General features: G+C 46.4%; 1 protein-coding gene across 1 annotated transcript in view; it reads right to left on the bottom strand.

Annotated features, from left to right (window-relative positions):
* Window positions 1-7,211: 7,211 nt before the first annotated feature.
* GEN1 (GEN1, Holliday junction 5' flap endonuclease) overlaps window positions 7,212-24,290 on the bottom strand; it is a 44,713-nt gene continuing 27,634 nt past the window's right edge. The window contains exons 5-12 of the mRNA XM_018572984.1: window positions 21,435-21,508; window positions 19,652-19,743; window positions 16,865-17,015; window positions 16,752-16,788; window positions 16,593-16,673; window positions 11,068-11,198; window positions 8,577-8,638; window positions 7,212-7,329 (exon numbers count right to left, since the gene is read on the bottom strand). Of these exons, the coding sequence (XP_018428486.1) occupies window positions 7,286-7,329; window positions 8,577-8,638; window positions 11,068-11,198; window positions 16,593-16,673; window positions 16,752-16,788; window positions 16,865-17,015; window positions 19,652-19,743; window positions 21,435-21,508 (672 nt within the window). The 3' untranslated portion in view covers window positions 7,212-7,285. The remainder of the gene's footprint in view (window positions 7,330-8,576; window positions 8,639-11,067; window positions 11,199-16,592; window positions 16,674-16,751; window positions 16,789-16,864; window positions 17,016-19,651; window positions 19,744-21,434; window positions 21,509-24,290) is intronic.

The raw sequence follows: 24,290 nt of genomic DNA, 5'->3' as shown, positions 1-24,290 counted from the left end.
ATCTGAGAGACATGCCTGTGGCTGTCAGAGCTATGCAAAGCATCTTGGGACTTGTAGTTCCACCACAGCTGGAAGGCCAGCGTTTGCCCAGCCCTGCCCTAGAGGAAACATTTTATATTATATGTTTATTATATAATTGAAGTGACTTTTTTTATGGGAGTTTTTAAATGGAAGCACTTTACATTATGTGCAATTTTGTTTTTTGTCTTTACACGTATGTAGATCAGTATTTTATATTGCGTGTGTGTATAAAGAAAAATTGTTTAAAGGAGAGAGTAAAAAAACAAAACAAAACCCAAACACTTGCAGCAAAGTCAAGTGAACATGGAGGTGTGTAGGGTGGAGGGATCGAGTCTTTTCATGTCTGCAGAGGTGCTGATCCCTGCTGGAACACATCCCCACATTAAAGGCATTCCCTGCGCTGACGGGACCCCCGTTCAAGCCCAAGTGCTAGTGACAAAGCCAGTAAATGTGATGGCTTGTTTTACACCTCGCTCTCCAGGAAGCCGGCACCCCATACAAGCTGTGCATCCACTTATCAGCTCTCAGCCAGCCTGACTCTCACAGCTCGGTGACAAGACGCAAGAAAAACACGGAGACGATCTCGTACCTGCCTGTGAGCCGACTGAAATAATATCCGCATGCAGGACAAGCGCGGGGACGCTCCAATCTCCGGCTCCGGCATAGACAAACTCAGCATTACATGAGATACAAAGACTAATGTGACACCAAACTCAAGAGTCAAGTCTTATAAATACATTGAAGTACCGTAACTAATAACAACAATGTATCTTATTTGTGTATCACCCGGCAGTAGATCCTCCAATCATCTCTTGGGGGGGGGGGCCGGTGCGGACCTGGGCGATCCGGGACGCACAATTGCGCACAGCGATTACCGCGCAGCCCCATTGATTTCAATGGGGTTACATCCGCGCGGCAATCGCAAAAGAAAAGGTACATGTACTTATTTTTGCGACACACAGCGCGCCGCTGTTTTAGTCACGATTGTGTTCGGTTGCATGGGCGAAATCGCAGTGGGAAACTGCGTGATCCGCCCGGGGTGCCATTAAAAAATACTGGCACCACCCGTGCGATCGCACGCAATCCACGCAGTATTGTGCACAATTGCCACACAGTCACAGATCGCCTCGGTGTGACCATGGCTTGAATTGGTGCTGACACTGTCCTTCCTTCAGGCGGGTGGCTACTTTTGTTCCCCATGGTCCCCGTGTGTGTTGTAAAGTAGTCACCGCTCCAAGCTCAATCCTGTGATGAACGTCAATCCTGATACAAATGAGTAAACTAAACATGAGATTGTAGTCCATCACAGGAGTGAGCATGAAGCGGTGACTACTTTACAACACACACACAACCAAAGTAGCCCCCCTCCAGAAGGAAGGACAGTGTCAGCACCAATTCAGAGATGATTGGAGGATCTACAGCCGAGTGATACACAAATAAGATACATTATTGTTAATAGTTAAGGGACTTGAATGCATTTTTAGGATTTAACTCCTGAGTTCAGTGTCACCTGATAGTTGGTCGGACACAAGTAGAGTTTCACTCAAAAATTCAATTTTGGGAACATTGGTTGATTTTCTAACACTTAATGGGGGTCAAATGGGGAACAAACTAAATTCTAACAGTGAACGTGGTTTTCATTCAAGAAGTTCCATTAATTTCCAAAATTGAATGTTAAAACCAAACGGCATTTAAAACGACATTCGTCAAGTCCCTGGTGGCATTATCCAATGTTCTGACCAGATGTTTCCTCGGAACATTTGTAGGAAGAGCTACCAGTGTACGGCCAGTTTAACACAATGGACATATAGAACTGTTACTGTACATAAAAAAAAAAAAAAGTTATTTTAGTCTATCATTTGTCCTGTATAAAATGATCCCAAAATTAGGAGTCTTCTACAGAGGATTAAAAAGATGTTAACAAATGAAATAAAAAAAGAATTGCTCTTTTTGGATCTAGCACTAAAAGAACATCATAACTACAAAAACCTTGAAATAATGGTTAGAAGAAAAAAAAAAAAAAGGCAATAAATAAATAAAAATCAGCAGATAAACATTTGGCTACGATGAGAAGGGGAAGATGGGGGTTTATTGGGGCTGATTAAGGTCATTAAGATTTAAAAAGGAACACATTTTTGTTTCCAAAAAATGCTCTTCCATCACACATCCTCCTATCTGACTGGCAGCACTTTTTTTCTTCCTTTCAGTGCACTAAGCAGTGCATGGGCAGACCAGCGCACAGTCTTGTCAGGATACTTGACGAGACAAAAGATATCCCCGTGCACATGTGCAGGACTTCCCTCATCTAGACCCGGCCAATCAAGTGGCCAAAGACTCCGAACCCAGAAGACAAAGATAAAAGCACTGTCGAGGAAGGAGAGCGCCGACATCACATTGATGGAGGTGATCAGTTTGGTAGGTAGGTCCGCCATAGTGTGCCAATATGCTGCCCTCCTTACCATCTAGTCTTGAATTGCATTGTGATTGTAATGTCTTCCTTATATTGTAAAGCGCTGCGCAAACTGTTGGCGCTATATAAATCCTGAATACTAATAATAATATCAGCACATTACAGCTACAAGATCCTGGAGGCTTTTTATTTTTTCAAAACTTTATTTGGCCCTTGCAGTGAGGCTACCCCCGCAATCCAAGGGTTAGGTGCTCGTATTTGTCTAGGTGCTAAAAAAGTTGTACTCACCTGAACTGCTGAGCCAGCTGCCTGCTTCTCCAGTCTCTTCCTGCGCTGCAGCATTGAAATGTTCCTCAGCGTCCTCACGTTTATACGCTGTGTATAGAACGTGATGACTTATAGGACCTTAGACCGCTGCAGGAGAAGGGGAGAGAGGCTCCAGGGACCGGACTAAGAGCAAGCTGGCTCCGAGGCTCGGGTGCGTATAACTTTTTATTTTTTGCCTACACACAAACAAGCAGTTAACCCTTGCAGCGGGACTACCCCCCCGTTAATAAAAGTTTTGCCTTGAGTTCCGCTTTCATACAAAACATAACAATGTTACTCTGCATCTCTCATCTGAACGGTGGTTATAAACACTGTGTTAGAAGGTCTGTCTGTTGGAATGGATTACCACAGCAACTCCCGGCCGTCATTTTGACAGCTGGGAATTACAGCACGCTCCCTCACTTCTCGATCCTGTCACTGCAGAGAGCCGTGACAGGGGAGTGACTGGATTCCCCCCTCCCCTGTCCGATCCTCCAGCTCTGACTGGCGGAACAGATGGGGGAGGGTACAGCTGGCTCTGCCTCTAGATAGGCAGAGGCAGCTGTCACTCACGCAGCTGGGCGGATCCAGACATAATTGTCAGGATCCGCTTCAGCTGCAGCATCTCAGTATACCACAAGCTGTAGCTCGCGGTATACTGAGCTTTGGGTGAATGGGAGGACGCTAGTTTGTGTCCTCCCGTTACCCTTAGGAGAACTATGGGGAAAAGCCCTAAAACCCCATAGTTCTCCTTTAAAAATACAAAAGCTGCTCATTCTATTAAATTATTTTTAAAATTCGGCAACCCTCTAGATCTGTACACTCAAGTTAAAAAAAACAAAGCAACCTCCCATGGCCAAGTCCTTCATTTTCTTTTCTATACTTTATAAGAGACACATGATGAATCAGAAGGACATAATTTATCAAATCATCTAAAACACACATAAGGAACAGAAGAGAAGGAACGACAATAAAAACATTAACAGCTCTGTAGCAGTCTCAGTTTTAGTCTTTCAGACAGCGGCAAAGGGCTGTCTACAGAAATGACCGAGGCATCACAATCATCCGAATCTTCCTGGGACTTTGACGAAGATTTGCACTTGGGACTTAGAAAACCATTGACTTCATCAGAGCTTCCATCAGCATTAGACAGACAGAGGGACGCCGGTGTGACGGAAGCCATTTTGCTCTGAGGCGCCATGTTTCTAGTGCCAGCTAGTCCGTTCTTTGCTACAGGTTTACATTTGCCATCTTTGACTTGCTCATCCTCATCTTCGCTAGACAACACAGCTTTCTGGCAGACACTCTTCTTTACCGAGGCTTTTGTTTCAGCTTTGGTAGCAACATTGTTAGTTAGGCTACAGTCTGATAGATTGTGCACTGGAGCAAGAATAGACTTCTTCACAAAACTGAATGATTTTGTGGTGGGGCGTTGAAACACTTGAGAGCCGCTGCTGGTCCCAGACAATGTTGGGATCTGAGTATTGTGAGAATTCCTTTTTTGAGGACTTGGCCGTTTTAATAACTTGGAATGGATTGGCACATTTTCCTTCACATTTACGCATCTCTTGTCGGAAATGGGTTTTGTAGGATTCTGTTTTTGAAGGACATTGGATACATACGCTAGAGGAAGGTTCTTCTCATTGAGATTTTGTGGATTCAAGTCTACATGTCCCAGAAGAAGGTTCTTCCCATTGAGTTTTTTGGGTTTTAAATCTGCAAGTGCCAGAGGAAGGTGTTTCCCATTGGGGTTTTCTGGATTCAAGTCTACAGGTGCCAGAGGAAGGTTCTTCTCATTGAGATTTTGTGGCTTCAAGTCTACATATCCCAGAGGAAGGTTCTTCCCATTGAGTTTTTTTGGATTGAAGTCTACAGGTGCCAGAGGAAGGTTTTTCTCATTGAGATTTTTTGGCTTTAAGTGTACAGGTGCCAGAGGAAGGTGTTTCCCATTGGGGTTTTGTGGATTCAAGTCTACATGTCCCAGAGGAAAGTTCTTCCCATTGAGGTTTTGTGGATTGAAGTCTACATGTCCCAGAGGAAGGTTCTTCCCATTGAGGTTTTGTGGATTGAAGTCTACATGTCCCAGAGGCAGCTTGTTCACATTGAGCTTTTCAGGGTTCAAGCCTACAGTCTGCCTGGCATTCTTTAACAGTATCCTCTCTCTTAAAGGTAACTTTTCAAGATACGACATGCAAGGTGAGTCTAAAGTCAATGCAGGTGCCCGATCAGCTGTCTTCTGGAGAATGGGCTTACTTGGTGCAAACGTTTCTTGGTTCAGATTAGCCAAGGCTGCAATTGTGGGCCCAGGAACAGCTGCCTTATCTTCAGAACCACGGGCCTCTTTACAACTCTTATGAGATTCTGTTTGAGGAGAAGTACTAAATGAGGTGGCTTCCCAGTCGATGTTACTCAAATGTAAGTCGGAAACCAGAGATGAGATATTGGGTGACGACACAGGGGGTTCTTGCCTACTGCATATTACTGGGGAAGAACAAGGATTATTAGGAGTCATTGAGTCATCTTCATTGAATAAAGATGTTGTAGGACAATTCAAGTCCGTCTCCTCAGGAAATACAGTCAGAGGTGACCCAGAGGATTCTGAGGAGAAGAGTAAGCCATGCGAGACACCAAGGCTGATGGTGGGTAAGGGGTCATCGTCAACACTGAAGACTGGTGCTTGTAAGGGTGGCGACTTTTCCGCTGCTGGAACTAAGCTCATTTCAGACAACAGCGAAGCAACATCATCCACGTTAGGGAGCACCTTGGAAGTTGGCTTGCTTTTCTTACCTAGAAAACAAAATGTTGAAAAAAAACCCCTCAATAGAGACTTTCATGAATAATCAAGGGCCTGCTTGTCAATAGAAACAAGTTATCTGATTATATACTACTTCATTAGGAGACTGCTAGCGCAAACAAATATCTGTCCACAATCACCTCTGCTGCATCTGAGCCTGCATGTAATTGTTACTCAGAATAATTGACCAGCCTCCAAAGCGATGCAGAAAATGGATGACAACCAAAGGTGCTTCATTTCAGGTCCATTAGCTCAGCTACAAAGTGTCAGGAGTTTTATGGGATGAAGGTAGCCACAGTCTGAAGGGGAAATAATAGCAGGCGCACAAGGAAAGTGCCTTCAGACATTCAACTCACAAATATTTTACTGCAAATAGCCTATCACGGCCCGGCAATTTCCTGCTAACTGTAGTGATATTTCAGCGGCTGAAATCTAATAAACACAAGCAGACGGAGGAAGAGTAGCACTGGAGTGGCTCAGAGGGCTCCAGACAATGAACTAAACGAGACATTAAGAAAATACAAAATGCAAGGGGAAATGTGAATGTCATATTTATTACTTATGTAGATATGTAATGTGCATAATGCTCCCTACTGTAGAGAATAAAGATGGATTTATTTTGTTGTTAGAGCAGACTGATGCACGATCTTGTCTATAGTTAAGAATTCCATTACATAATTGCACACTTTTCATGTCCGTCATTATAGTCCATCTCCCGGGAAAGCAACCCCCCCCCCCGCCCTTCTGAAGCTGGATTCTACCTCATCTAACTCCTCAATCTGTGTACCCTGCCGGCGACATTTCCATAAGTGATGACCGGTGACCCAGCGCTGCAAACAGCCAAAAAGAAGCGTCCTCGTTGCTAAAGGAGTGACATGGACACCCCAAGAAGGACCCTCCGACTCTTCAGTTAAAGCGATATTAAAACCCTCCTTTTAAAAAAAATATTTGCTATAGGGATGCACAATTTGCCTGAGGCTGTTGCTGTGTCTTTAAAATCTTTTCAATCCTCATTTTCAAGTGGGTCCCCGCAGCATTCTCCCCCCCCCCCCTGTACGGGTGCCACTATCGTTCTAATGGAGGCACCCGTGCCCGCTGTGGTTGTGTGCATCCATAGACACACATAGCCCTGTGGCAGGCCACGCCCCTTCTCTCTATGATGGCAGAAGGAGCCGATGGCTCCTCTGCCATCAGTATCCTCCCCCTGCAAGCAGAAAGTACGGGGAACGGAGGATTACTTCGGGACCGGCAACGAGCATCGCTGACAGGTAAGTGTGTGTGTGTGGGGAGGGTACTGGGGGAGAAAAAGGTTCTGGGCGGTTTTTACCGGAATGCAGAGAATGGAATATGATTTAAAAAAACGCTCAGACCTTAAGACTACTTTAAGAAGACAGAAGAGTCTAGAATCCGTCAAGTGACCACAGATTTGACAAACAATAGGTTCTCACAGTAAGAGAAAAGGTTGAACTATGAGCCTTATACATTATGAATGGGGACTGCTTAATAGAATTATTGCAGCCATACATGACAGGGCAATATTAGGAAGGAAGATAGGTCAGTCGAGGAGCGGAGACAGGTATTCGGATGTCGTTTATGGAACAGTTAGGAAATGAGACGTATACATTATAATGTGCCATGTAAGCATCTACCAGACTTACTTTTCAGTTTCAGCAGCTCAGCCTCCATTTTGTCTTTTCGGAATGACTCTGCAATATGAGGGTAGGCTGCCGTGAATAGGGATTCTTCCTCAATGCTCAGTAATGGAGCATCCGGTGGATGATCATCAGGAAAAACATAGCTGCCTGGAAGAGTAAAATTCTTACATCTGCTCATATTATACTGATAATTCTGTTAAATGCTAACAATGAAGGATGCTGATAGCTGTGACAACACTAGTAAGATGCACCACCAAAGCAGCTGGTGAACTACTCTGTACAAAGTCAACAGGTGACACCAGCGACTGCTTATTAAAAAATCCCTGAGTTCAAAATCTGAACAAGACCTTAAAGCCCGTGACACACTGCACACGAAGCCGTGCAGAGCAAAGCAAAGCTGTCAGGCACGGAGCTTCGCATGCAGTGTGTGAGCTGAGTGCAGGCAGATGAATGACAGCACCTTCAGCCAATCGGCTCGTGCGTAACAACCAGCTAGACTTTGCATCCTGGCGCTCAGCTATACCAGCTCTCGCAAGCTGACGTACCAAAGAAAAAAATTACATGACACACTGCATGCAAGTGCAGCGCACCATCGCTCTGCTCTGCGTACAGTGTGTCACAGCGTTAAGGCTTGGCAGGTCCACAGCCAATGAGAGCAGAGGATTAAAGAGACATAATGATAAGCTGTGGGATCTAAAGTGAACCTGAACTTATATAATGGAAAATATTTATAAATGTCCCCTATGAAATCAATAACCTGAAAAAATTACCCTCTGCCTTGAATTCTTCCTGAAAAATAGCAGTGTACCTCCTGTAGCCTTATAGCTGTATATCTGCAGCGTGATATCACCTAAGGCACTGTGGCCTCCGATTGCTGGTCTCATGAGATTTGGTGATGTCACTACTGTGCTGCTGCGCACTGTTTTCCTTGCTGAAGAGAAAGCTGCACCTGAGGACCTGCAATGCAAGGATCTCCCTGCTTCATTTATTCTATGGATCAGATGTCCCACCCCTTTGCAACATGTAACTGTGCGGAGGAAAATGTCCTTTGCGAAACTGATTGGGCAGGGAGGAGGGTGTGTCAGTGACAGTTTTGCACGTGCTTGGGGCGAACTTGGTTCATGCCAAGCTCCCACACATCACTACTCCTGAGATGCATGTACCACTAGCTGAGAACCTCTGCCTAAGATCACCTGCGCATTTGTATAAATGAAGCTTAGTCCTGCAATACCATACATTAGATCACAATGGGATCGGTGATCGGCAAACTGTAGGCGGCAAGTATAGATTTCTGGTAAAGTGGATGTGATCATTTATAAGGACTTTTCTAAAGTGCATTCCATACTGTACAACAGTGGTCCATCCATCATATCCCTGTGTGTATACAAACCTGGTTTTACCCATTCAATTTCGAAGCATGGAACCCCATTTCTGACTCGTGTTTTAACAATTCTGGAAAAAGAATAAAAATAGAAACATTTTATGAACATTCATTTATCATTAAACTATGAAAACCATCTGCAATGTTTAATAAAACACAACGCTAAACTCCAGCCAGATATTAACCACTTGCTGACCGCGGTGTTTACACCCCCTTCCTGTCCCGGCCATTTCTCAGTATTCAGCGCTGCGGTACTTTGACTGACATTTATTCCGTCATGCAACGCTGTACTGAAATTAATTTTATACCATTTTTTGGGGACACATAGAGCTTTCTTTTGGGGGTATTTAATCACCCCTGTTTTTTTTTTTTTTAACTATAATTAGGAAAAATTACTGAAAATTTTACAAAAAAAAAAAAGTTTTTTTTACATTGTTATAAAACATTTTATTATTACCCAGTTTTTTGGTAAAATATAAAAGACGGGGTCACGTTGGGTAAATAGACATCAAACATGTCAAGCTTTAAAACTGCGCGCACCCGCGAAATCGCAGAAAACTACCATAACCAAAATTGGCCATAGGCGACACTTTAAAAGCTTTTACGGCTCATCAGTTTAGTGTTATCAGTGATTGATGGACCTTGAATTATTGCTCTCACTGTGACGATATGTAACATGTGCGGCATAATGGGTGCAATTGTCATTTTCGCATGTATGCGCACCCGACGCATGTTTGCAAGCGTGTATGTATGGGTGGGGACTTTATAAAAATTTGTGGAGAGTGACACAAGAATGCAGAGTGATGTAATATAGATCACTTCTGCATTCTGACACCGGAGGGAGATTGTGTGTCGATCTCCCTCTGATCCCGTCACAGAGCCACCATGCTGGTCCCGGGCTCGCACACGGCACAGTGGAGCCCAGGACGAGCGGGAGGGGCGCTCCGATCGGCACCTCATACCAGCGATCCGCCAGAACTCTTGTATGTACTCAGGCATTGCTGCCTGTTTTAACATTTTGGTAGTTTCCTGCACGCGAGTGGGCGCGCCTAACAAGCCGTATTTATATGGCTGTTACATCCAGGAAGCTCCTGGCCGGCCGTTTGTTTTTTTACAACGGCCAGCCGGGAAGCGGTTAAACATGTCAGCAAATGCACAGATGTAATAATGACATAATAATACTGCATATATATTGATACATATATTTAAACTAAGACTAGTACAGTATAAATACCCATATTTGGCTCATTTTATTTTTATTATTGGTATTTATATAGCGCTGACAATTTACACAACACTTTGCATACTGCACATTTACATCAGTCCCCACCCTCGAGGAGCTTACAATCTAAGGTCCCTATCTCGCATAGATGCATACAGGGCCGATTTAGACAGGAGCACGTTAACATTCCAGCATGTCTTTGGAGTGTGGGAGGAAACCGGAGGAAACCCCACACAAACACAAGGAGAACATGCAAACTCCTTGCAGATAGTGACCTGACTGGGACTTGATTTCAGCACTCACAACGCAAGAGGAAGGGGCGGAACTAGGAGGAAATCAGGTGTCCTGCATCCATAAGTGTTGAAAAGGAACAAGTGGAAAAGAGGAGAGAGCAAAGAGATTACCTAATCACTCTGTTTGCTGCACCTTCACTATCCAGTCACGGACTGGGAGGTGACCTGGCTGCCTTGCTTAACTACAGCAGAGCAAAACCAAGTCACCTTCTACAGCAGAGCTGGTTGTGTTTATTGGCAATGCTATAGAAATGTCACAAATGGATGGAGAGAAATACAAATCCTTTGGGAGGTTAGATAGCCCCCTTATACACATTTCAAAAGAAGTACCGGTATCTGTAAAAGAAAAAAATAAGTCAAGGCAACTGGACTTGCTTACAGCAGTTGCCTTGACTTATTTTTTTTACAGATATACCATGACCTGGAAGAATGAGAACCTTCACCGACATTTAAAAAGAAGGATCTGTCGTCTACTTAACCACCCCCCAAACCCCCCCCTCCTCCAAATGTTCAAACCAGCAGATACGTTGACCATTTTAGGAAAAGTGTTTTTGTTTGGCTCTCCACTTCCCGATTGCCTACCTAGACATGGATGACGTAGGAATGGCAACCACACAATCACCTCCCTTCCCCCTTTGCTGCCTCCTGGAATGTCCAAGTCGTCACACATCTCAGGAAGCAGTTTTAGCAAGGGGCACATGCGTGCCAAAAATCAGACGTGATGATGATCTCCACAATTCAGCTTCTACAAGACCAGTATTAAATGGATGCCATGTCCACATTTTCCCTACTACAGCTAAGACTAGACAGTTGTAGAAAGTACCTAAACTATCAGAGTGTCCCCAATAATTGCTCTAAAGCTACCAATCATATTCGGACTTCTGGGACAGATCAGACTGAGGAGAGTGAGGAAGCATCTACAGGTCTGAGTGCTGAAACCTTCATACATCAGGTTCAAAGCAAGCAGGCCTGTCAGGCTCATTACCGGGTCGCCTGAAGTTGTGCATCATGCTGCCTGCCCGCCTTCCTCTCATGCATGTCATAGTATGTCAGGAGGACCAGAATCTTCTCACAGGAATAATGCTTGGGCCACTCCATCCACTCCAATGCAAAATTCTAGAAAAATCACAGAACAATTACTATGATAACATAATACAGGACACCATGGTGCGCATATACAAGTGAAGCAAATCTAGGGTCAGTTCCCTAAAATAAACAAAATTATTTAAACTAGGGATGCACAGATACAAGTATTGGTATCGATGCTGATACTGAGTATTTGGGCGAGTACAAATGCTCCGATACCTTCCCTGATACCAGAACTTCTGGTCAGAGAAAGATTTCCTCTGACCGGCAGTGCCGTAGGGGGAACATTAAGACAGCTTCCTATACGATCAGGAAGTCGGGCGGCAAGTAATGACCCGCCTCTCAGCTTCTTGATTGCCTGGGAATCCGGCTCCATGCCAGCGGAAGCACCGGTATCGGTACCGTCGAGTAGCGAAAGCAAGCTATCAGTACTCGTACTTGATACTGAAAAACCGGTATCGGTGCATCCCGAATTTAAACCACATTTACCATTTCACCTCACATTCATTTAGTCTTTACTTAATGCCAATGTTCAATTCTCAGAAAGTCTATTTCTAATGGATCAGCATTTATTTCCACCAGCAATAGCTCCATATTCCTGCTCTCCTCACACAACCACTCCAATAACTACAGGCAGATGTTGGCAGTATTTAAAGTGTTCAGGGTTAAACAAAAAATAAGTGTTCAGCACTTTTAGACTCAAACTTTTTTGAATCATGAAACCAGATCATACAAATATACATTGCCAAGCAAAACATTTCTGTATAATGTTTGCCCAAGCAATTACAGTCATCATGTTTACAAACAGCTCCAACTCAATCAGCTCAGCTTCCCTGAACTTCTTGACCAGTACAAGATCACAAGTAGGAACACAGTCTCCAGCAGCTGTTCCTTGTCTAGATTATGGAAGGGAGGCGCAGCCTTGCTATTTCTGTGTGTTTGTGGAAACGCCAACAAGTAGATGCCTCCAGAACCAGGGACAAATTAACATGGAATTCAGGAGTCAATCTGTCCAATATAGGAGCCAAGTCCATTGACAGCAACTGGAGATAAATCACATAGGCTGGGTGCCAGCTGTCATTTTGTAGGCGCATTGGCCATCCCACTACTGGGATTTATCAAGCCCCCATAGGGCCAGTACGTAATGCCTGGAAAGCACCACAAGAGAAGCCCTATGTCCAAAGGTCTATGCTGCTCTGTAGAGACCAGCCCAAGAAAAGACATCCATCCTCCTAGGACACTAGCAAAATAATGAGGCATGCAGAGTAGAGCAGTGTGATCCTGCGACTGGCCTTCAACCCTTCTTTCCAATTCTCCTGTAGGCGGCACTATAACCTGACAGTATCTGGATTCCTGTGTCCCTCAAGAAGACAAGAAAGAAAAATCACATTTTGTTAGCTAAAGCAGTTTATTAAAAGTTCATATTAGGTAAGAAGAAGCTGTAATGAGCAGAGCTCTCATATCTTCTGCCTCTAGTTACATTCTGTGCTGTTAAACAATTTATGTTTACTGTATGCAGAATCATAAAGCACCAAGGAATATATTAGTTGCAAGGTAATATAAAAGATTATTAATATTTATAATTAGATGTTCAGAATATCATTAATAGCATTAACAAAGAATTCCCATGTCTCTAACAGGAAAGGAAGTATTTGCTGTAAACAGGGAGGCGAGATGAAGAAGAGAACATTTTATTTTCTGCACTCAGCACCTGGCTGCACAGCTCAGCAGGAATATGAGAGGAAAGAGACGGGCTACACCTGGAGACAATGCCGCTGTGCACCGGAGGAAACGTGACGTCTCACTTGCTGCATCAACTTTGTACTCGTGAAGTATCAAGTAAAGTTCCTCATGTATAAAGTGCTGACAATGAAAATCCAGAGTTAAGGTGCCCATACACATTACGATTATCGGACGAAACTTTTCGTCCGACGATCGAACCGTCGTACTATTTTCGTACGACGGCCCCATCCTGCCCCCGATTATCGCAAGGTTCTATTAGCGGTAGCTAAAAAAAACAAAACACCTGCACGACTTGCGGTAATTGACTGCAACTATTTTCGTAGTGTTAATCGTACAACTTTTGACGGACGGAAACGCCACCAACCATGCGAACATCGTACGATCGACCAAAGTTTTCAAACATGCTTGACCGTCAAAAGTCGTACGATTGTACAGTACTATCGGTCGGGCACTCTATTCACACGTTACGATTGTCGTACGAAAAGTGGATCGCATACGATTATCGTACGATATTCGTAAGGTGTATGGGCACCTTTAGACGTATGGCATCTCTATTTGCAGGATTCTTCCAGGACAGCACATGGAACACCATATGAGAGATGGGCACCTTCTCCAGCAGGAACAGGCAAGCAGCTACTAAAAGCAAAGGGTAGTCCTTCTACCGAACTGGTCAGTAGTGAAAGAGAACCAAATGACGTGATCTGAAGCAGATCATGTACAACAGGAAAGGAACATAACACAGGGAATGGAAACCTGCTGTCTTGGAAGACTGCTGGACATAGAGTTACCAGTAAGTCTAAAAGGTGCCCATACACCTGCCGATTATCGAACGATAATCGCGGGTGATCCCGCGGGCGTACAATAATCGGCAGGTGTATGGAAGGCGTGCGACCGTTTCTACTGTACGGTCGCACGTCTTTTGTCTTCCGAGCACGCTTGAAAACCTGCCGAAAATCGTAAGATTTTCGGCAGGTTAGTGGCGTGCTCGGAAGACAAATACCCAACGGGCCGGTGTGTGCAATCGCACACTGCCCCCTCAGCATTACAGTCATTGGAATCCCTCCCCTCAGGGGGGCAGGCTTGCGATGATCGCAAGTACGATTTGCCTGTCCAAGATGGGAAGATCGTACGAGATTTTAAATTACCTTACAACCATCGCACAGCGAAAGTCCTGTGATAGTTGTAAGGTATATGGGCAGCTTAACTCTAGATTTCCCAAATTGTCTTCCAGAACAGGATTAGCAAAAGTTTACCAGATTAGAGAGGGACAAAAGCCTGGAAAACCCTCTCCCACAGGGTTGACTATGAGATTATATCACGAACAGCAATATAAACCAAAAGGTAGGAGACCTAAACTGCAGAGAAAGGTCTATGCCATATGAAAAAACAAAACACAAAAATAAAAACTTCAGTACATAGCCAAATACACCCTTATAAATAACTTTATATGAAGTTCCAACGCACCGACTCACCAGGAAATTACCAATAAAACCAAACCATTAGCCTTGGTTGACTAAAGAGATAAACAAGCCGTCACAGCCTGTGCAGCTGAATGCAGAAAGGGAAATTAAGGAATTTATGGAGCTGTTTATTTGGCTGGTATTACATGCAGCTGTGAGCAGATTCTGCATATGAGAGAGAAGTATGTAGAATTCCTGCTTATCTCTTAAAGAAAAGCCTGAAGTACTGAGGGCAAGCTGTATTGTATAGCCTCTCCAGAATAAGAATGTGCTCACTTAGGTTTGACTTGTGGTGGAGAAATGAACTTCAAAAAGGTCAGACCCAAGTCAGTGCCCGTCTAGACTCTACAGAGGTTATACAGTGGCTGGCTTGGTCAGAAAAGGCACTAGCAGGCTGCACCCACTTTCCCCCCTGCGCTTTAAAGTCCCAAGAACCAAAAGTTGCAGTGCCCATACAGTGACATTACCCCACCTGGACATGACGTCTGGTGATGCCAGTCACGTTAACTTAGCCGGGAGCAACCTCAGCAAGGATGTCTCCTTACTGCCACCAGAAGGGAACCCCACCTGTCCAGGCCAGTCCACCAAATAGGTTAGTAATCTCTCAGTACTGGCTTTCCCAAGGCACTGGAAAGGGTATGTCCATAGCTCTTTCTCCTGTAAAGAGGAAGGAACTAGGGGGCAAAGATAGACGAGAGCCCCACCATTAAGGAGGGTGAGAGAAAGTGCAATGGATGAAGAAATGCAGAGGAGAATAAAGTTGAGCTCCTCCTTTTACAACGTTCCAAGCAAATCTTCTCCAGATGAAGGAAACACAACAGCTGTCCAGTTTGGCAGTACGACTTCCTTTAAAAATGTATAACTTGCTCTTCAACCCAGCATGCCTCTCTTTTTTTGCTAGTGTGCTAGGAGGATGGATGCCTTTCCTTCAGTTCTTCTGAAAGTCTGGGCTGGGGGCACCAACTTGGGTCTGAGCTTTGTAGCTCATAACAGACCTAAGTGACCACATTTATATGCTGAAGAATCTATACAATGCATTTTCTGTTCCTATTGGAGGAGGAGTCTGTCTGTCGTTTGTTGTCCTGGAAGATGAATGGGGAAAAATGCCTGTGTTTCCAATAGTAACCAGATTCTTAAAGGAGATTTATGAGGAGAGTGAAACACACTCATCCCCATAGTTAGCGCAGCCATGTGATACTGAAACTGTCACAGGTTGGCTCGATTGATCGGGAAGTGACACATACCGTTGCTCGCTCACTTCCCGATCATCTCCGTGCAGAGAGCGGTGACGGTCAGTCACTGCTCCCCAAAGGGATTCCCACCCTCCTCCAGCGCTGAGTGGAGGGACGGGCAGGGGAGGGAACAGATGGCTCTGCCTCTAGATAGGCAGGGCCCGCTGTCAATCAGCCAGCTGAGTGGATCTTGACAGCATTGTTAGGATCCGTACCGGCTGTGAACCTTATATCCTATAGTTCTCTTTAGGGTCACGGGAGGACATATACCATCCTCCTCCCGTGAGCCAAAGCTTAGTATATAGCAAGCTATTACCCGCTATATACTGAGTGCGGCGCAGCTGGGATGGACCTTGACAACACAGTCGAGATCCACCCAGCTGGCTGATTGATAGCGGGCTGTGCCCGCCCCCTCAAACCGTCCGTTCCTCCACTCAGCATTGGAGGGTCGGAGAGGGGAGGCGGGGAATACCTGCGGGGAGCGGAGACTGACAGTCACCGTTCTCTGCAGGGAGATGAACGGAAAGTGAGCGAGCGACGGTATCCGTTTGCTCACTTCCCGATCTATAAAACCTATGTGTCACAGTTTCATTGTCACACGTCGGCTCTAACTAGGAAGATGAGTGAAAATCACTTACCTCATATTAGTTCTCCTTTAAGGCAGTCCAAGGAAATATTAGAGTGTGTAACTTTTTTGGGCATTGAATATCAACTGTATATTTAGCCTTTTGCCTTGGGATTTGTTTTAAAAAGGTAGAAAACTAAAATAAAAAATGTGGTCAATGCTGACTAACCCACCAGTATGACTTTGGGTTGTGGGAGGACATTATTAGGAGACAACAGCCATGCAAATATTAGGAAGTGAACCCAAGTTCCCAATCCTGCAAAAGCCTAGCTACTGTCACCATCCCCTACTACAAAGCCCATGCCTAGTCGTGGGTCAGTAGTGAAGAATCTCAGTTGGGCATCTTATATAAATAACAATTTACCTGGAAACATGGCAGGCTCGGCCGGAGCCATCGGATCACCTTGGATAATTTGTCTTTGTTTACAAGGAATTCCTGAATAACCTGCAATTAGAGAAGAACATTTAAAGCCGGATACTATCCATATTAATAACTGTGGTATTGCCAGATCGGTGACTCTACCTCATGATAAGGAAAGCCTTCCCGTTTTCTTGCCTTCCTGCAGGTTATAAACAGATATATTAGTATAAATGAATAGACGGCGGTGACCCGGCTCTCGTAGTATATATACTTACGTCTTAAAGGTATACTCCAGGGGGTTGTTCTTCTTTTCTTGTTCGGCCTTATGCCACTCACATGGGCAACAGTAATCATAGTCATGTGGCTCGCAGTATCGATCACTGGCGCACAGACTGCATCCTTTCCGCTGGTGTTCTTTAGCCGAACCTTTAAAAAGGACAAAGGCACGTTTCTTCTAATCCTAATTCTTTGCTGACGGTATTGACAGGTAACGCTTACTTGCAGCGTTGTTCTTTGCATACATTCGTTTGTATTCACGTACAATGCGTCTTCGAACTTGCTAGAAAGTTTGACTGCTCCAGCAAGAATCAATTCCTGAGCACAGCACCCTCCTTTCCTATAACACTCTCCTCTTAGGGGAGTGTCTAATCACTGTCTATGCTGGTCCAGCTCCTTCACCCCTCCCTGCATTAGCCTTTATGTATCTGCTGGGGGACTAGTGAGGAGGAATGCAATCCAGTGTGACAGGCCTGAGTCTGCTGGGGCTTCTGAGAGCACACCCAGGATGGCAGCACCCAGCAACAGTCTCAGGGTTTTTAGAGGTCTAAATAAGGGAGGCTTTTATGGCGAAATCACTTGCCTAAAACACATTACTGTGAAAGACACCGGTCCACGGTAAAACGCGTTAGGCTGGGGTGGACCGCAGGTGAGACTGTGCGGCACAGTTGGAGTTCAATAATGTTAAAGTGACATTAAAGTCAAACTTTCCCCCCCCCCTTCCCAATACTGCTGCAGAGACTTACCTTAAATGATGTTTCTTAATCCGATCTTCTTCTTTAGTGTCTTTTTCGGCTGTCCCTCCAACACTGGTGCGGGTCTCCGATCCAGCGCCGACTCCTCTGTCCTCCCCTTCTCTAATGACCCACGCTGGGTGCACGCTGCTCGATAGACTTACCTTGTGTCTTTCCTCGTCTCCCGGCCGAACATCTGAACTGCGCATGCGCCAGCCCCAAGATCCTTTGCTGCCGCCCAAGGAATTTTCAGATGTTCGGACAGGAGCGCGCGGCGGAGACACAGGTAAGTATTAACCCTTTGAAAAAGTTTTTTTTTAAATTTTAAATCGTTTTGCATATAATCTACTGCTTGCTAGCCATAGATACCGTAATCGAGCAACACTCGGGAATACCGCCATGGAGGTTAGTGGGTGCATTTAAACATTATTTTGGGCTATACTCGTCTTATACGACTAGTATAGCCCAAAACCTATATTTTAACACAAAAAGTAGGGGGTCGTCTTATACCTCGAGGCGTCTTATACGCCGGCAAATACGGTATATGAAAAAACATGCAAGGGTTCAATAACCCTTGTATTTTCCTGAGTGACGTCATCGATGTGCGACTGCTCGGGGTCTCAGGACTTGTAATAATGCATTATATCTCACTTGATTGGTATCCAACTAGGGAGATATGTGGCTCAGCACAACGCTATGTCATTTTTGGCGGGAATATGAGGTCACAGGGTGCTAGTGAGCTCAGGGATTGGCTGGTTATCACGTATTGCTCTGTATTTATATACGTGTTCTTTATCACATGTTCTGCCTGAGGAAGCGGATCCTGATAGTCCATCCTGATGTGATTATGCTGCATTTTCATCAATACACAGACGCATCTGTATTGAAGGTGGAGTGCCGGTATCCATACTTCTCTTTGTGCATGATAAAGACTAGGGATGTACCGATATCGTTTTTTCGGTATCAAATTTTTCGGTTACTCACCATTACCGAAAGTCCCATTAAGGAAGCCAGGCGGCGTGTAATGACTTGCCACCTGGCTTCCCGATTAGCAGGGTAGTTTCCGGTCACATCACCGTCCACCAAGATTGACGCGTTTCAGGGGCAAGCCCCCTTCCTCAGAATCATGAGGATTCTGAGGAAGGGGGCTTGCCCCTGAAACGCATCAATCTTGGCTGACTGCGGTCGGTGGACGGTGATGTGATCGGATACTACGGACACGCGTTTCAGGGGCAAGCCCCCTTCTTCCTGACTGGAAACTACCGTGTTACATAGTCGGGGGGATACCATGTTGGGTCAACAGACAGTGTGGCCTCTCGTTTGTTGTTAAAGCCTGATGAAAACGTTTGCGAGTACTTTTATCCCTTGTTTTATTTATTGTAATAAACGATTTTACACACGGAGGTGGCGCTCTGTTCCCTTTTGTTTTCTATGTACGTGGTGGAAGCCCCAGAGCCTTGGATGAGCAGCCCTTCAAGTCTGTGTAAAAAAACTGTGAGAAACTGTTGAAAACTTTGAGTGAGCAACAGCAAGTGGATTGTCCAGCTGGCAGCCATTAGCGCCAAGAGCTAAAGAAAACTTTTTGCCTTGCTTTAATAGAGTTATAGATGTCAAAGAAAAAATACGAACAAGGGTTTTAACCATTCTCTGCTCCAGGGGTAGGAAACTTCGGCACTCCAGCTATGATGAAACTACAAACCGCATAATGCCTCTGGGAGTCATGCTTGTGGCTGTCTTGACTCGTGGGACTTGTAGTTCCACAACAGCTGGAGTGCCAAGGTTGCCTACCCCCAATCCTCCTCTCATTAAAATCCAAAAAGAAAAAGTACTTGAGCCCTATAAAGGTGTTCAGGCAGCCAATGCGATGAATCATGGAGCCGTCTCATCTCTGCACTCTGCTATGCAGATCATTGGGGAATTAGCAAACTCGTGTTCCATTAGGGATCTATGAAGATGTGACAAGAGCAATCTATTATCCAGGAGCCCCACAACAGAACATAAACAACTCCGTTCCAGTCCATAAACCATGAGCAGAGGATGCGGGCTGTATACCTGGATGACAGCAGACGGAACAGTGAGCGGTCTTCTTGGCAGATTTAGGGGGAACTGTGGGATCGTCAAACTCCTTCCTCCACTGATAAAATCTGTGAAGAAGAACTTTGTCATGTATATGGCCAACCAATGCAATCAATTATTCCTAAAGCTCCCGCATTGTCCAGCATTTAGTGACAGACTGCATTTCCACTTTAGCAAACAAATTTGAGAAGCCCCCCCTATGTGTTTGTTATGTGTTCCTTGTTATGTGTTCTTGCCTTTCTAGTTGTTTCTTTGGAGCAGGATTATACATAGGACACTAGAGGCAGCTTATCTTGTTTAGAATAGCTGGCATTAGGGACAGACTCGGGTAACTGTATGTTAATGCACATTAAAGAAAAACTATGTATCGCCAAGCCTTGAGATCATTAAAGGAGAACTATGAGGGGGGTGCTTTTCACTGACCTCATAGTTCTAGCCGACCTGTGACAATGAGACTGTCACAGGTCGGCTGAGTAGATCGGGAAGTGAGCGAACACATACCGGCGTTCTCTCACTTCTCGATCCAGTCACAGCTCTCTGCCGTGACAGGGGAGGGACTGGATTCCCCCCTCCGATCCTCCAGCGCTGACTGGCGGAACAGACGGGGGAGGGGGCGGGTACAGCTGGCTCTGCCTCTAGATAGGCAGAGCCAGCTGTCACTCACGCAGCTGGGCGGATCTCGACATCGATGTCGGGATCCGCTCTGGCTGCGGCGTCTCAGTATACTGTGAGCAGCAGCTCGCGGTATACTGAGCCTAGGGTGACGGGAGGATGCTAGTTTTTGTCCTCCCGTTACCCTAAGGAGAACTATGGGGAAAAGACTTAACCCCATAATTCTCCTTTAACCCTTTGTTAAGACAGACAGTCCTTCATATCTAGTTTACAACTCATAATGAAGATCTACCACCACAGTACAGACGGGGCTAACTATGGCAAATACAGCTCCCCATTCTCCTCTATAACATTACATAGAAAGGGGAAGCCAAGTACGATTTTTAAGGGGTAATTAAACCTTCCCAGGCAAATTTGAGAAAATGGAGTTGCAATCAATGATGCTGCGCACCCCATCATTGATTATTAGGATGCAGGCGACTGGGCTGCAGAGCATCATTGACGGCTCGGGTGCAGGTGGATGGGGTGCACAGCATCATTGATTGCTAGGATGCAGGCGGATGGGGTGCACAGCATCAGTGATTGCTAGGATGCAGGCGGATGGGGTGCACAGCATCAGTGATTGCTCGGGTGCAGGCGGATGGGGTGCACAGCATCATTGATTGCTCGGGTGCAGGCGGATAGGGTGCACAGCATCACTGATTGCTCGGGTGCAGGCGGATGGGGTGCACAGCCTCAGGGATTGCTCGGATGCAGGCGGATGGGGTGCACAGCATCAGTGATTGCTAGGAAAGTGCACCCAGACATACCAGGCCATTAGTGGCTGCCTGCACCATAACAACTAATTACTCTGTGCAGCCAGGGGACTGAACATATAAAGGTCTGGACATGTACTGGGGACAGAGTGTCCGATATGGACACTGCAGTCTCAGCGCTGACCCCTACTGTGCCACCTCAGTTGGCCTCATGGGTGGCACGTCCCTATACCTATTACTTAAACAAAGCAAAGTTGGAAAAATTTGCTCTGCCTTACAGGTGCTAAGATTTTTTTTCTAAACTGAACACAAAGGCCATGAAAAGTCAATGGGTACCCCAAGTGGCCTCTGATATTTATATTATGCTGGTTCCATTTAGGACTCCGCCTTACCTCTGTAGTACACTCTCTCCAGTCAGAGACCTGATGAATTTCATTGCCATTTCTCTTCCGATGCCAGGCAAGCCCTCAAATAAATAAATGGAGACACATTTTAAATGACTCAATAGAACAAATAAGATATACGGTAACCGGCAATGACTACAGAGAAGGTTATGGCCCGGCACGTGTTCTTTTCTAGCTGCACAGACATGAGCGAATTGTTCTCATCAGACGTACGGTGGCACTTAGCCCTTCCTAATACTTCAAATGTCAGGTGATTGCAAAGCCTGATTGGAATGTGCTTCCTATGTGCCCAGATTCTCTCAAAGATGTAGACGGAACGAAGGAAGCCAAGCAATAGCATGAGCTGCATGGAACAAAGGGGGCCAAGTGATGCCATGAGTTGCATGGAACAAAGGGGGTCAAGTGATGCCATGAGTTGCATGGAACGAAGGGGGTCAAGTGATGCCATGAGTTGCATGGAACAAAGGGGGCAGAGTGACGCCAAGAGTTGCATGGAACAAAGGGGGTGGAGTGATGCCATGAGTTGCATGGAACAAAGGGGGTCAAGTGATGCCACGAGTTGCATGGAACAAAGGGGGTGGAGTGATGCCATGAGCTGCATTGAATGAACGGAGCTGAGAGATGCAATGAGTTGCATGGAACAAAGGGGATGAGTGATGCCACAAGTTGCATTAAACAAAGGGGGCCGAGTGACGCCACGAGTTGCATGGAACAAGGGGGGCTGAGTGATGCCACGAGTTGCATGGAACAAGGTGGGCCGAGTGATGCCACGAGTTGCATGGAACGAAGGGGACCGAGTGACGCCACGAGTTGCATGGAACAAAGGGGGCTGAGTGATGCCACAAGTTGCATGGAGCAAAAGGGGGCCGAGCGACGTCACGAGTTGCATGGAACAAAGGGGGCTGAGTGATGCCACAAGTTGCATGGAGCAAAAGGGGGCCGAGCGACGTCACGAGTTGCATGGAACAAAGGGGGCTGAGTGATGCCACAAGTTGCATGGAGCAAAAGGGGGCCGAGCGACGTCACGAGTTGCATGGAACAAAGGGGGCTGAGTGATGCCACAAGTTGCATGGAGCAAAAGGGGGCCGAGCGACGTCACGAGTTGCATGGAACAAAGGGGGCTGAGTGATGCCACAAGTTGCATGGAGCAAAAGGGGGCCGAGCGACGTCACGAGTTGCATGGAACAAAGGGGGCTGAGTGATGCCACAAGTTGCATGGAGCAAAAGGGGGCCGAGCGACGTCACGAGTTGCATGGAACAAAGGGGGCTGAGTGATGCCACAAGTTGCATGGAGCAAAAGGGGGCCGAGCGACGTCACGAGTTGCATGGAACAAAGGGGGCTGAGTGATGCCACAAGTTGCATGGAGCAAAAGGGGGCCGAGCGACGTCACGAGTTGCATGGAACAAAGGGGGCTGAGTGATGCCACAAGTTGCATGGAGCAAAAGGGGGCCGAGCGACGTCACGAGTTGCATGGAACAAAGGGGGCTGAGTGATGCCACAAGTTGCATGGAGCAAAAGGGGGCCGAGCGACGTCACGAGTTGCATGGAACAAAGGGGGCTGAGTGATGCCACAAGTTGCATGGAGCAAAAGGGGGCCGAGCGACGTCACGAGTTGCATGGAACAAAGGGGGCTGAGTGATGCCACAAGTTGCATGGAGCAAAAGGGGGCCGAGCGACGTCACGAGTTGCATGGAACAAAGGGGGCTGAGTGATGCCACAAGTTGCATGGAGCAAAAGGGGGCCGAGCGACGTCACGAGTTGCATGGAACAAAGGGGGCTGAGTGATGCCACAAGTTGCATGGAGCAAAAGGGGGCCGAGCGACGTCACGAGTTGCATGGAACAAAGGGGGCTGAGTGATGCCACAAGTTGCATGGAGCAAAAGGGGGCCGAGCGACGTCACGAGTTGCATGGAACAAAGGGGGCTGAGTGATGCCACAAGTTGCATGGAGCAAAAGGGGGCCGAGCGACGTCACGAGTTGCATGGAACAAAGGGGGCTGAGTGATGCCACAAGTTGCATGGAGCAAAAGGGGGCCGAGCGACGTCACGAGTTGCATGGAACAAAGGGGGGCGAGTGACGCCACAAGTTGCATGGAACAAAGGGGGCCGAGTGACGCCACGAGTTGCATGGAACAAGGGGGGCTGAGTGATGCTACAAGTTGCATGGAACAAAGGGGGCTGAGTGATGCCACAAGTTGCATGGAGCAAAAGGGGGCCGAGCGACGTCACGAGTTGCATGGAACAAAGGGGGGCGAGTGACGCCATGAGTTGCATGGAACAAAGGGGGCCGAGTGACACCACGAGTTGCATGGAACGAAGGGGGGCGAGTGACACCACGAGTTGCATGGAACGAAGGGGGGCGAGTGACGCCACGAGTTGCATGGAACGAAGGGGGTGGAGTGACGCCACGAGTTTCATGGAACAAAGGGGACTGAGTGATGCCACGAGTTTCATTGAATGAAGGGAGCTGAGAGATGCCACGAGTTGCATTGCGTCACTGCTGATAGCCGGCAGTTTCCAATGCCGATTGCTGGATGACTGGGACGTGGACAGAAGTCAAACATGGCGCCATGTATTTATTAAGGTACATGTGTATTATTATGGCTGTTTAATGGTGAGTATTTCTAGGGGTGAACGTCCACTTTAACCCCTTCGTGACTGACGACGTACAGTGTACGTCGCCAGCATCGGGGCTGTTTAAACAGACTCCCGGCGACTTTTGCCGCCGGGACTCTGTTTAAACTTGTAGAGCCGACTGTCGGCTTTACAACAGAAGCGATCCTGGCGACTTACCTGTCGCCAGATCGCTTCTGCGTCCCGAAGAAGGGGCCGCCCCCCCCACCG

Source organism: Nanorana parkeri, unplaced genomic scaffold (assembly GCF_000935625.1).
Source record: "Nanorana parkeri isolate BGI_ZX_2015 unplaced genomic scaffold, ASM93562v1 scaffold2194, whole genome shotgun sequence".
Taxonomy (NCBI): Eukaryota; Metazoa; Chordata; class Amphibia; order Anura; family Dicroglossidae; genus Nanorana; species Nanorana parkeri.
This window is presented reverse-complemented; position numbering and strand designations above follow the sequence as displayed.